The 13,147-nt window shown below is 46.9% G+C and overlaps 1 protein-coding gene across 13 annotated transcripts in view; it reads right to left on the bottom strand.

The window, feature by feature from the left end:
* The window catches only part of LOC144322399 (uncharacterized), a 72,813-nt gene that overhangs the window by 29,154 nt on the left and 30,512 nt on the right, over positions 1-13,147 (bottom strand). The window contains exons 2-3 of one of the 13 annotated variants that reach the window (XM_077912448.1): positions 6,750-7,438; positions 3,932-4,058 (exon numbers count right to left, since the gene is read on the bottom strand). The exons of 8 other annotated variants lie outside the window; for them this stretch is intronic. In XM_077912448.1, the coding sequence (XP_077768574.1) occupies positions 3,932-4,058; positions 6,750-6,866 (244 nt within the window). In that variant the 5' untranslated portion in view covers positions 6,867-7,438. Of the gene's footprint in view, positions 1-3,931; positions 4,059-6,749; positions 7,439-13,147 lie in introns of those variants that run through there. 4 more of the 13 variants (XM_077912456.1, XM_077912398.1, XM_077912390.1 and 1 more) reach the window with 4 other exon arrangements.

Genomic DNA, 13,147 nt, shown 5'->3' with positions numbered 1-13,147 from the left:
AGGCCTCTTCCCTATAAGCCCTAGTTGAGCAACACAGGGTCCCAGGCAATACAAATACTGTAGGAAAACAGGCCAGATGAACCACTAAGACTGTCCTAGAGCCACTCAGGACACAAGAAAGAAAAACACCCTACACGACTGATGTCAGCAGGATGGTGGAAAAGCAGAAACCATCCTTTACCCCAACAAAAATCAATTCAACAGCCATCTATGAATGACATTAACCTCAGACAGCTCAAGAGCCCATAACACTGACTAGAACACAGTGGAGCATAAAAGAGGGCATAAGCACACAGAAAAGATGGCTGGAGACTGTATGAGCATAGACATGCGGGGATGGATAGGAAATCAGTCTGAGGCTATCTCCATCACCCATAACACAGGTGCTACCGCAGTCCCTGCTCAGCAGAGAATCCTACTGCCTGCTCCAAAGAGAACACTGGCATCTTTGGCCATCCAGATAACTAATATCTGAAGCCAAAGCAATTTGAAAAACAGGATCAAGCTGAACGCAGCACACTTCTGATTTTGAACTATATTACAAAGCTATTCTTCTCAAAATATTAGTGTGCTGGCATAAAAACAGACCAGTAAAACTGAATAAAGAGCCCAGAAGTAAAGCAATATATATACAGACAAGTAATCTTGACAATTAGGCCAAGAATCTATACTGGGGAAAGAAGAATCTCTTTATTACTTTAGTGAAATCTGAATATCCAAATTAAGACACAATGTAACTGGATGCCCATCTTACTCAAGGAAATGAACTTAAAACTGATTAAAGACTTAGACATACGATCTCAAGCCCTAAATTTCCTAGAAAAACATAGGAAAAAACCTCCTTAACCTTATTCCTACCAATGAATTTTTGAATATGACATCTAAAGCATACATGACAAAAGCAAAAAATAACAAGTACAACTATATCAAATTAAAAGTTGCAGCAGAGCCAAAGAAACACAGAAGAGAGTGAAAAGGATGTACAAGTGAGTAACACTTGCTAACAATCAGGAAAAATCAGTGAAATGAAAACTGAACCACAAGATATCACCTTCTATATGGTTCAATTACTATTACCAAAAAGACAAGAGGTAACATGTTGGTCAGGATGTGCAGAAAAAAAAAAACACTGAATACTGCCACCTAGAATGTAAATAGGGAAGTCATTATGGAAAGTATTAGGGAGGGATCCCTGGGTGGCGCAGCGGTTTGGCGCCTGCCTTTGGCCCAGGGCGCAATCCTGGAGACCTGGGATTGAGTCCCACGTCAGGCTGCCGGTGCATGGAGCCTGCTTCTCCCACTGCCTCTGTCTCTGCCTCTCTCTCTCTCTGTGACTATCATTAAAAAAAAAAAAAAAAGGAAAGTATTAGGGAGACCCACAAAAACTTATTATTATTATTATTTTTAAAAAATATTTTATTTATTTATTCATGAGAGAGGCAGAGAGAGAGAAGCAGGCTCCATACAGGGAGCCTAAGGCAGGAGCCAAATCGCTGAGCCACCCAGGGGTCCCGACCCACAAAAATTTAAATTGCAACTATATATAGTCCATCATTGCCATTTCTAGGTATGTATCCCAAGGAAACAAAATCAGTATCTCCAGAAAGTATATGAATATGAAAATCCACTGCAGTATTGTTCACATAACCAATATATGGAAACATGACCAAGCATGTGTGAGTGTTTATAGTGACAAACATGGGGCACCTGGATGACAGTCTGTAGAGCATCCAACTCTTGCTCTCAAGATAGTTAAGTTCAAGACCCACATTGGGCATGGAGTCTACAAATAAATAAATAAATACTATCTAAACAAATAAATAAGCGACAAAGAACATTTAGCACACACAGGGCAGGAATAGTCATCCATAAAAGAGTGTACAGGGGCAGCCTGGGTGGCTCAGCGGTTTAGCGCTGCTTTCAACCCAGGGCGTGATCCTGGAGAACTGGGATCGAGTCCTGCGTCAGGTTCCATGCATCGAGCCTGCTTCTCCCTCTGCCTGTGTCTCTGCCTGTCTTTCTCTCTGTGTGTCTCATGAATAAATAAATAAATAATCTTAAAAAAAAAAGAGTGTACAGGAATATTCAGCCATAAAAAAGAAGGCAACAGTGCCACTTGCCGTAAAACATATAAATCTGGAAAACACTATGGTAGGTCAACTAAGCTACACAACAAAATACAAATTCTGTATATGGACAAAGGCTAAAAATCCACTTATATGGATATTCATCAAGAAAAGAAATAAGTTAAATTCCTAGAAATAGGAAGCAGAATGCCAGAAGCTGTAGACTGAGGGAAATGGGGAGATGTCAGACAGAAGTACACCCTTTCATTTACAAGATAAGTTCTGAGGATCTCATATACAGCACGTTGACTATAGTTGCTAATATTATACTGTACACTTGAAATTTGCTATAAGGGTAGATATATTAAGCTTTCAAACCACCGGGAAGAAAAATGTAATTATGTCAATTGATGCTGTGTTGATTAGGTTCATTTTGTTAATAATTTCATAATATTGGGGCACCTGAAGGGCCTAGTCATTTTTTGTTTTAAGATTTTATTTATTTACTCATGAGAGACAGAGAGAGAGGCAGAGACATAGGCTGAAGGAGAAGCAGGCTCCTCACCAGGAACCCGATGAGGGACTCCATCCCACCCCAGGATCATGCCCGGAGTCAAAGATAGATACTCAACTGGTGAGCCACCCAGGCATCCTGGCCTAGTCAATTTAACGTCCAGCTCTTGGTTGGTTTGGAACTGACGTCTGGGTTGAGAGATCAAACCCTGCTGAGGCTCTGTGCTCAGCTGAGTTTCTATCTCACTCAGGTGTCCCCCACTGCCTCACATTTTCTCACTTTCAAACACAAAAATAAACTTAAAAAAACATTTTCATATGTATTAAGTCATTCTGTACTATAATTTCAATAGTTAATATCTCAAAAAAGCTCATGGCAGGCAGGTAGAAAAGAGATGTGAACACTATAAAAAGATCTATATAGGACAGACTTGAGAAGTAGCCCATGGTCCATTTAAGAAGTAAACTTGCCAATCCCCGGGCCAAAGGACAACACTCAACTACTGAGTCACCCAGGCATCCCTCATTTTGTTAATAATTTCATAAAGTAGGGGTGCCTGGTAGTGCAGTGGTTTAAGCATCCAATTTCTTGGTTTCTGCACATGTAGTGATATCAGGGTCCTCATATCGAGCCCCACCATAGGCTCTGTTCTCAGCACTGAGTCAGCTTAGGCTTCTCTCTTCCTTTCCTTTACTCTCTGCTTGCACGTGCAAGTACACACACTTTTTCCCTCTCATTCTCTCAAATACATAAATCTATAAAAAACTACACCAATCTTATGAGGTATATCAAAAATTATCATATAATGTAATTTCACTGATATAATCTTATCTGTCAATAATATCTTAAAGCTCAAGGGAAGGCGGAGAGTAGAAGAGATGTAAACGCCACAGAAAGAACCATAGAGGACACTCTTGAGAAGTAGCCCATGGTCCACTTAAGAAATAAACATGCCAATGCCCGCAGTTTCAGGCACAGGCAGGCACAAGGAAATGTCACCTAAAACAAGGCATCAAAAGCCGGGCCACAGAAATGGCACGGATCTGAACACATGTACCCAGCTGGGCAGAGGGCAAGCCAGGTGCAATCCATCAGCCTCACTGCAGGACTACTGACCTCCAATGTCACCCTCAGGGTTCAGTACACAGGGTACGGGGACTGCAGGGCAGAGGAAAGGGCACACCAACAACTCAGAGCTAGCCACAAAAGCAACTACCCAGAAAGCTGGGGAAGCAAGCAGTGCCCACAGGCCACACATGAGAAGGACAAACCATCCCCTGGAAAAGAGAGGAGGGGGATGTGGAATACAGAGTCTACTACTCCAGGTGAATGAGGACGGTGAAGGCCTTACCCAGTGAGGATATAAGTGTAAAGTTCTCCAGCATCACATGGTGGTACAGCCGTCTCTGAGCCTCATCCAGAAGTTTCCACTCCTTCCAGGAGAAGTACACGGCAATGTCCTTAAAGGTCACACCACCCTGTCAGGAGAGCGACAGATGGAACCATGAACATTCTCTCTCTCTCTGAAAACCCACAATCCAACCCCCACCCCCCCACAGCACCTCAGTCTCCCCTGCCACCTCAGCTCCCCACTGTAAGATAAATGCCAGGTCCTGGTGCCGCTAATGCTGCACTCCTCTCACCTTCCCGTCAATCACTGTTCAGTCCTCAGTAGTAACAGACACAGGACACGTAGGTGCAATCTAAGCTCTGGGCGTGGCCTGCAAGGTCCCATCCTTCTGTCACGATATTCCCAATGCAGGCTCTCCCAGATTATGCCCTGAGACAGCCAGGTATGGGCCCTGGCTTTACCAGAGAGTCCTCAATATCAGGACCCTGAGGTCCTTGGCTCACACTTCCTATCCATGTGCACATGATTCTGTAGACTGTACCTCTCTCCTGTCTTCAGACCCCACAGATGAACGCCCACGCCTTCCTGCCCCCACACCACACGATTCTCCCATCACTCACTCTTGTACTCGTCACAGGTCATCCAAAGGATGTTTGATGGCTCCACTACCACCCCAGGACTCTCATGGATCCCAACTGAGGGAAAGCCTCAGATGCTGCTGAGAAGCCCTCCTCAACCTGCCTGTAATCCTCCCTTCAATGACAGGCACTCACAAGCACATGTCAACTTAGGATACTCACAGACCCTCTTCTACTTCTGTGCTGCCCATGCTGTCCCTCAACCATCAGAACCCAGCACTGTCCACTGAACCGTTGTGAAGACCCCAGCACTAAAGGTCTCCCTGCCAGGCACAGTGAAGCAGCAATGATCACATCTGCCCAGACCTTATCCAGCAGCAAGACTTTGAAAGACCCCAAATATGGTAAAAGCTGATCCCAAAATTCTGGTGAAGCCCTACAAAACTGGTAAGATAGTAGCCCCTGTTTCCCAAACACTCGTAGGTTCAGCATTTGACTCTTGATCTCAGAGTCCAGAGGTCAAGTCTCATTTTGGGCTCCACAAGGGCATGGGGCCGCCTTAAATCAGACAGACAAACACAAAAACAAAAAAACTCCAAAACTCCCAGTTGTCCTCTGCTATCTCTTGTTCCATCCATCATCCCGTGGAAGGCTTGCCCATCTGACTGCCAGATCATTCTCTCTACCTTCACCTGTGTTCGCAATGCCCAGCAACTATACAAACTCACGCTGAACAACAGAACCACTCTTCAGCACAGTTTAGTAGGACCCGGTGACCTACTAATAGCACTGCCAATATTCTCTGCATTCCCTTCCTTTTTTTAAAAAAAGATGTTCTTTACTTATTCATGAGAGACACAGAGACAGAGACAGAGGCAGAGGCATAGGCAGAGGGAGAAGCAGACTCCACGCAGGGAGCCTGATGTGGGACTCCATCCCGGGACTCCAGGATCACACCCTGGGCCGAAGACAGGTGCTAAACCACTGAGCCACCCAGGCGTCCCTGCATGCCCTTCCTAAATGGGACCCAATTCTCCCCCTGCTCCGCACAACAGCCATCACTTTGGGAAGCCTCCAATCTGCAACTTTCCCCCCAGTTTCCCAAAATGTCCTGTCCAGCTGCCCACTCCACACCATCACTCACACTTCCCTAAGACATCTAAGATGCTTAACCATGTCAAGACAAGTTAGGACACCCCAAAGGATAATCAACATACTGTCAACTTCCATCAGGTTCACGGGTGCTTCAATCCCTTCCGCTGCTATTCATAACGGAAAACCTCACTAAACTGGAGTCGGGAGGTTGCACTTCGGGGAGCTCTCAGGCACTACCAATGTGATCAACTGCAGGCCCAACAGAAAGCGATGGGATTGACCTTATATGGGACCTGACTTCACTACCTCAGACCCCAAAAAGACAGGCTTTCCTGATCACCGCACCCAAGACCTCAGCCAATGAGAAGCCGCAACTCCCAACTTACTCCTGTGGACTTGTAGTTTACAACAGCCTCCCCAACTTCCCCCCTTTCCCCTTAAAATAGACTACCTCTCTCTTGTTCTCCACACTGGCCCGCTATTTTGACTCAGCTGCTTTATTGCTAACCGCAGTTCTCTGTCGCTCCTACATCAATCCATTTTTGCGGGGAACTGGCACTTTTTAAGGTTCACGTAACGAAGGCCCTGGGGTTTGCCCTGACTCCTCCCTTCCTTTTCTCACCTGCAACACTCACAATCGGCCTCGGCCCTTCTCAAGACATAGACCAGAGTCAACCGGTTCACCACGTCCACGGTGGCCACGGAGTCCATCAACAATCCACCGACTACTGCGATTCTCTCCTCCTCGCTTACCCCCGCGGGGTGTGCCCTTCTCTGCGGCCAGATAAAGCCTATGTACACGCGGGTCGCCCCCCTCTCAGCACCGCCAAGACAGACGGCCCCGTCAGGCAGCGAGGGCGCAGGCCTCACTGGCCGCGCGGCACCTGCTTTGACAGAAAGAATGGACCCGTGCAGCTCCCGGGTGCTGGCGCAGCCAACCCCCATCCCCGCAGCCTCCGCCCCAGCCAACCCCTCCCCTGCAATACAGCGCACCCGCGCTCACACGTGGGGTTCCTGCACACCGGCGCCTCCCTGTCCGGAACGCCGGGGCCGGAGCCGCAGGGCCACGAGCAGGGGCCCCGCGCTCGGGCCTTAGGGGTCTGGGTGCGAGGAGGGCGGGGAGGGTCCTGAGGACTAGCGTTTACCTTCGCCGGGGCCCTGGGCGCGGCCGCCGCCATCGGACTCGGGAGGCGGAGTAGGGCCGAGAGCTGAGGGAGCGGAGCGGACACCCGGACCATCATTCTTTTTCCAGGCTTCATCATGAGAAGCGTTGCGGAGCCTCGGACCCCAGTCTTGCGTTGGAGCGACAGCCTGCCCTTACCTCTTCTCGATCAGTAATCCTTCCGAAATTGCTTTCCTGAACCCAGGCAAAGTAAACAAACGGAAAAAGAAGCCTAAGGTCGTAATGGGCCGGAAGTCCCGCCCCGGGGCCGGCGCCCGCCCATAAACGCCGCTTCCTATTCCCTCATTGGCTCCTCGCCGCTCCCTCAGTGCCCAGGCACTTCCAGGTGGTGTGGTTCCCAGAAGGTCTGGCTGTCGCCGGTAGTGGGTCCTACACCCTGGAGGTTCAGGGCTTTTTTTGGTGGCATCCTAAGGTCTGCCGGGAAATCCAGCTTCTATAGCGGGACCAGCTTTTTTCTTTATTAAGGGTGAAGAAGAGCCATAATTTCAGACTCCATAACAGTTTTCAAAGGAGAAAACTATTATTTTCGATGCTCTCAAATCTCCAATCCTTTCGCAGAGGTAAATGACCTATCATTTCTTGAGGTACTTCAGAAAGAAAGGTGTGTTTTGAGTTGCTGGAGAGGTGTTGTTTTTCATCAATTCTTGCGCCCTGAAGCATTAGAATACGTTTTGTAGTTAGGAACAATAGAAAACAATAGAAACCTCCCTTCCAAATGATAAAAATTCAACACTGCCTCCTAAAGGGCTGTTGGCTTTATTCAGCGATTTCTGACTTGGGCAGCATCCCATCTAGCAAGTAGAGGGCAGCCTCAAGGAAGCAGTACAGAAAGGGAAAGGGTTTTTTGTTGTTCTTTTAAAAATTAGTTGAGAGAGCATGAGCAGGGGCAGAGGGAGAAGCAGGCCTCCCACAGAGCAGGGAGCTGGATGTGGGGTGGATCCTACACTCTAGGATCATGACGTGAACTGAAGGCAGATGTTTAACCGACTGAGCCATCAGGGCACCCAGAATGTTTTTTTTTTTTTTTTAAGATTTTTTTTTTTTTTTTTTATATGATAGTAACACAGAGAGAGAGAGAGAGGCAGAGACATAGGCAGAGGGAGAAGCAGGCTCCATGCACCGGGAGTTCGACGTGGGATTCGATCCCAGGTCTCCAGGATCGCGCCCTGGGCCAAAGGCAGGCGCCAAACCACTGCGCCACCCAGGGATCCCCAGAATGGTTTTTAAAGATAGGACAAATACATTAGAAACAGGAAAAAAAAAAAAAAGGATTATATCAGGTGAGGGCGCCTTAATGTGAGGCAAAATAGTCTTACTAGGGGTATGCCTCAACTTTTGGGTAACAGGGCCCAATCATGTGGCAGATTACCTCAGGACACGAGATTAGGACCTGAGCCAAAGGCAGACACTCAACCACTGAGCCACCCAGGCATCCCCGTATGATATCCTTTTAGAATTGCTTTGGCACACAGATGGATTGCTCTGTCTGTGCCTGTGTTCACATACATCCCATATTTCCAAATCCCAATTTCAGCTGCTTAGCACTACAGAAATCAATATTCAAGAGAGAGGTTTTTTTTTTTTAAAGATTTTATTTATTTATTCATAGAGACAGAGAGAGAGAGGCAGAGACACAAGCAGGCATCATAAAGAGAGCCTGATGTGGGACTCGATCCAGGGTCTCCAGGATCACGCCCTGGGCTGCAGGCGGCGCTAAACCGCTGCGCCACTGGGGCTGCCCAAGAGAGAGGTATTGATTGGAAAGGAAAATGAGCTTTATTCAGAAGGCTGGCCACCTGGGGAGAAGGTGGACTCTTGTACAAAGATCAACCTCAAGGTTTCTACCTCTCCCAGGAGTTTTTATTATTTTTTAAACCATTCTTTATTTTTTTTAAAGATTCCATTTATTTATTCAGGAGAGAGACAGAGACAGCGTCAGAGACACAGGCAGAGGGAGAAGCAGGCTCCGTGCAGGGAGCCCGACATGGGACTCGAATTCTGGGTCTCCAGGATCATGCCGTGGCCCAAACTACCCAGGTTGCCCTCCCAGGCGTTTTTAAAGGATTCTAGGGCAGTTAGCCAGTAAAGGGAGCACAGCAGTCCTTAACACTTTTTGACAACATGCAGACTTGATGGTTCTAGTTATAGATGTTATCGCAGTGGTGCAAGGGTGTGTGCAAGAGGGTCTGTTTTGCTTTGTGGCATGCAGAAGTGCTCAGCTCTTTCTAGGAGAGAATGCATGATCTGTAGATAAACAAAAAGTTAATCATGTAGGCTAAGGATGCTTGTTAAACTGTAAGATTACTAGGTCACCCAAGGGCCTGAGGTGGCTTCAACCATACATACTGTTTTTCTTAGTACTGAAAAGTGAATCTCAGCTGCCACCAGATTGAGCTCACATTCCAGTTGAGTTCTTCTTTCCAGCGGTCTCATGATGCAGACCATTGACCGTTATGGCAAAGCATCCCCTGATGAGAACCCAAACTACTCCCCTCAACCACTAATGATTGCCCTGAGCCAGCAAACTCAATCCACTGACTCCAAGACAACGATCTGTTTGATGTTCACTGCCTTCTTGCATGTACCTATCCACCTTGGCCCCATATTTCCTTATGTGAACCTCAAACTCTTGTTCATCACTCTGGAGTCAGTCTTTGAAAGGCTAGTCCATTGTCTTTCCTGTGTTGGTCAGGCTGAAAGAGATTCCTTTCTTGTTTCACCACCACAACTTTCTCTGCCATTGGATTTTGTCACCACAGAGTGGCCAAAGCTAATCTGTCAAACAAAGCACTCCCAGGTTAGGTGCTCTCGCACCCCTGTGCCCCGAAACTACAGCAAAGTCAGAAGTCAGAATTTGTTGACAAACCAGCTCCTGAGGTTTTTTTCCCCTTAAGAGAATTGTGGACAACCTAATCTGCTGAGTTAGTCCAGGCATCTACACCCCGTCACTGCCAGGAGGTACCAGAGTGGTCACGATAGAGCATGTGGGAGGAATGTAGGATCACCTGTGGACTGTGCTGTGTCCCTGGAGAGCAAGAATGGCCAGAGAGCTCTGGGCAGGACAATGCCTCAAGGATTGATGGTGAAAACGTCAGTTCCAGTGAATTACGGGTACTCAACCCAGAGGGTTCTTCCAACAACTGCCAGGTGTCTTGTCTTTGTGCCACTCCTGCCCTCTCACCCAGCAGCAGACCACCCCACAAGCCCCTTCCTGGCTAGATGAGACCATGATCCCAAGTGTGTGTGGAAGAAATAAAAGACTTCCGCAGATCCTGCAAGCCTGACCAAGGAAACCTTTTCTTTATGGTAAAGGCCCTATATTGCCTGGACTCCGGCCCTTCAGGTGGAGAGGGAGGTCAGCACTGATACGGATGTTCTGGGTGAGGTCTTGCCCAGGGGGGAATCCCTGTCTTTCTCAGGACAGTCCCTGTCCCACCTGTCTCTCAGTCCTTTCCGGCCAAGGGGAGGCTGGAAGTGGCCAGCCCTGCAAGCTTCCCGAGACAGTGGTCTGGAAACAAAGCCCAGAGCAGTGGTGAGATGCACGGAATGTCGACTCTTTGGGGACCAGCAGTCAACTATTACAGAAAGAGAAGGAATTAAATTAATTGGAGGCTGGTGCTCCACAGTGGGAAATCCTTCCAATGTACAGGTGGGATCAGAGGAAGCAACTCTGAACCCAGTGGGTGTGGGTGTGTCCCCCACACCCCTGCCTTACAGTCACCCCTGAGTGTTCAAGGAGGTCCCTCCAGCCTGTCAGGATTAATTTATCCTGCCTGTGATGCTCCTACACACCTCCAGCCAGCGTGCAGCCTCCACAGTGAGTGGTTTCCTACCAAACACCCAAATGCAGTTTCTAAGAACCTTCTCTGAGCATATCCTGTTCTCATAAGGGGGGGGGGGGTGGGGTGGGATTTACACTCTGGATATTGGCAAACACTACACATCAGGGATGAATTTTTGTTTTTCTGAATGCCTAAACTTAAGAAAATGACGCTGTCATGGTAAAAATGCACCCTAGATTTATACATGTAAGGTGTTTTGGGCCATGATATTGAGCAAAACACAAAAAATCTGGAAAAATAATGAAGAAATAGCCTTCCAGTATTACCATGACTCCATAGAGAAAAATGTCACACCATGGAAGAATGAGAAAATTCTAACATTTATCTTTGTTGTATGTATATAGTCTTTTTTTTTTAAGATTGTATTTATTCATGAGATAGAGAGAGAGGCAGAGATACAGGCAGAGGGAGAAGCAGGCTCAATGCAGGGAGCCTGACAAGGACTCGACCCTGGGACCCCAAGACCACGACCCGAGCCGAAGGCAGCGCTAAACCACTGAGCCACCCAGGCTGCCCGTATGTATATAGTTTTTGTAATTGAAAAGGGAACTAGCTGAAACTCACATAAAAGAAAATAGACAAGGGACACTTGGGTGGCTCAGCTGGTTAAGCACATGAGTTCAGTTCAGGTCATGATCCCAGGGTTCTGGGATCAAGCCAGGTATCCAGCACCCTGCTCAGTGGGAAGTTAGCTTCTCCCTCTGCCCCTCCCTCTGCTTGTGTTCTCTCTCACATGTTCTCTCTCTCGAATAAATAAAATCTTTAAAAAAGAGAGAAAGAGAGAGAGAAAACAGGCAAATGATACAAATTGGAATTTTACCCAGGAAGTCATATAGGTAATAAACAAATGAAAAAATATTCAACATCAGAAATCCCTAGGAAATGCAATTAGAACACAGTGCTACACACATAATAAAAAGGCAGATGTTAAAGACTGGCGGTACCAGGTATTGACAGGGACTGGAAATACTGGAACTCTCATACATGCCTGGTAAGAATACAATAGTGAAGTTTAGAATCCCATATTGACCCCATTCATGAAAATGTTAACACTGACCTACCTGTGACTTAGGCATTACGCTCTGAGTTTTAACAGAAGAGAAATGAAGACTATTTGCATATGGAATTTTAAAAAGATTTTATTTATTCATGAGAGGCACTGAGAGAGAGAGAAGCAGAGACACAGGCAAAGGGAGAAGCAGGCTCCACAAAGGGAGTCCGATATGGGATTTGATCCCGGGTCTCCAGGACCACACGCTGGGCTGAAGGCGGTGCTAAACCGCTGAGCCACTGGGCTGCCCTATCTATTTGAAAGAGAGAGCAAGGGACAAAACAAGTAGGGTAAGGGGCAGAGGGAAAAGGAGTAGCAGACTCCCTGCTGAGCAGGGAGCCTGATGGGGTCTCCATCCCAGAACCATGGATTCATGACCTGAGCCAAAGGCAAACACTTAACCAACTGAGCCACCAACATGCCCTGCATAAGGAAATGTAATGAAAATATACAGAGGGGTTTGTGAAAGTCAAAAGTTGAAAATAACCCAAATCCTGGAAATAACCCAAATGTTTCAAACACATGAAGAGATCAATACTGGTATATGTCCAAAGAAGAAAAGGGTGTTGACTAAAAGGACATCTTTGCAAAACCACCTCCAAGCCTTCAGACCAGAGAAAAATGCTGAGAAGTCCACCTTGGAGAAATTGTTTGTTTATGGACATCGGGACTGATTATCTTGACCAAGCAAGAGTAGGCCTCTGCACCACCTCCAGTAACATTTCCTTTTTCTGCTGTAGATGCTAGGGTGTACCTGGAAGGAAGATGTCCCCCCCTCCCCTCCATTGGGTCACAAAAGCTACTTCCCTGGACTATGTGTTCTCCCTGGTCTTTAGCTTTTTCCTGCCTGCACAATGGCCTGGACACGTTAAGCACCCCAGAAAATAGGATAATTCAGAGACTTTTGGATTATTTTATGACAATGATCTGTTACACAGGATACCTGTGTCTGAAGTGATGAATTTCTGTGCACACTGATCCTGCCCAGCTACTCACTACATCTGTGGATACACTTTGACACCATATGTACTCCACTAGGGGCCTGATATCTCCTCTAATTACCTAATTACGTAGTCATCTAGATGACCACTTACAGTTCCCCTTCCCCTGTGGTGTCACAGGTGAATACTGTACATCAGGTCACATAACTCCTCTGAAGGATCTGAGGTAGAGTTCCACTCAACAGTGGAAGGCACTATGTGCTATCAGCTGTGGACAAGCAAAATATTCACATGGTCTCCACAAGCACTGGAGATGGTCTCAGCTGCTCCCTCTTCAGGGTGACCCTGTGAGCACTCAAAACTTCCTGGCATCCAGAACATAAAACCCAGATGTGGATCCTAAGAGGCTGTATTTCCTAGAAGTGTTATAATACAGTACTGCACACTGGGAAAATAAGAGAAACTTATTTTCCCACAAATCTGGAGTCTAGAAATAGAATATAAGGTGTCAGCAAGGTTAGCTCCT

The sequence above is a fragment of the Canis aureus genome, chromosome 1 (assembly GCF_053574225.1).
Source record: "Canis aureus isolate CA01 chromosome 1, VMU_Caureus_v.1.0, whole genome shotgun sequence".
Lineage (NCBI taxonomy): Eukaryota > Metazoa > Chordata > Mammalia > Carnivora > Canidae > Canis > Canis aureus.
This window is presented reverse-complemented; position numbering and strand designations above follow the sequence as displayed.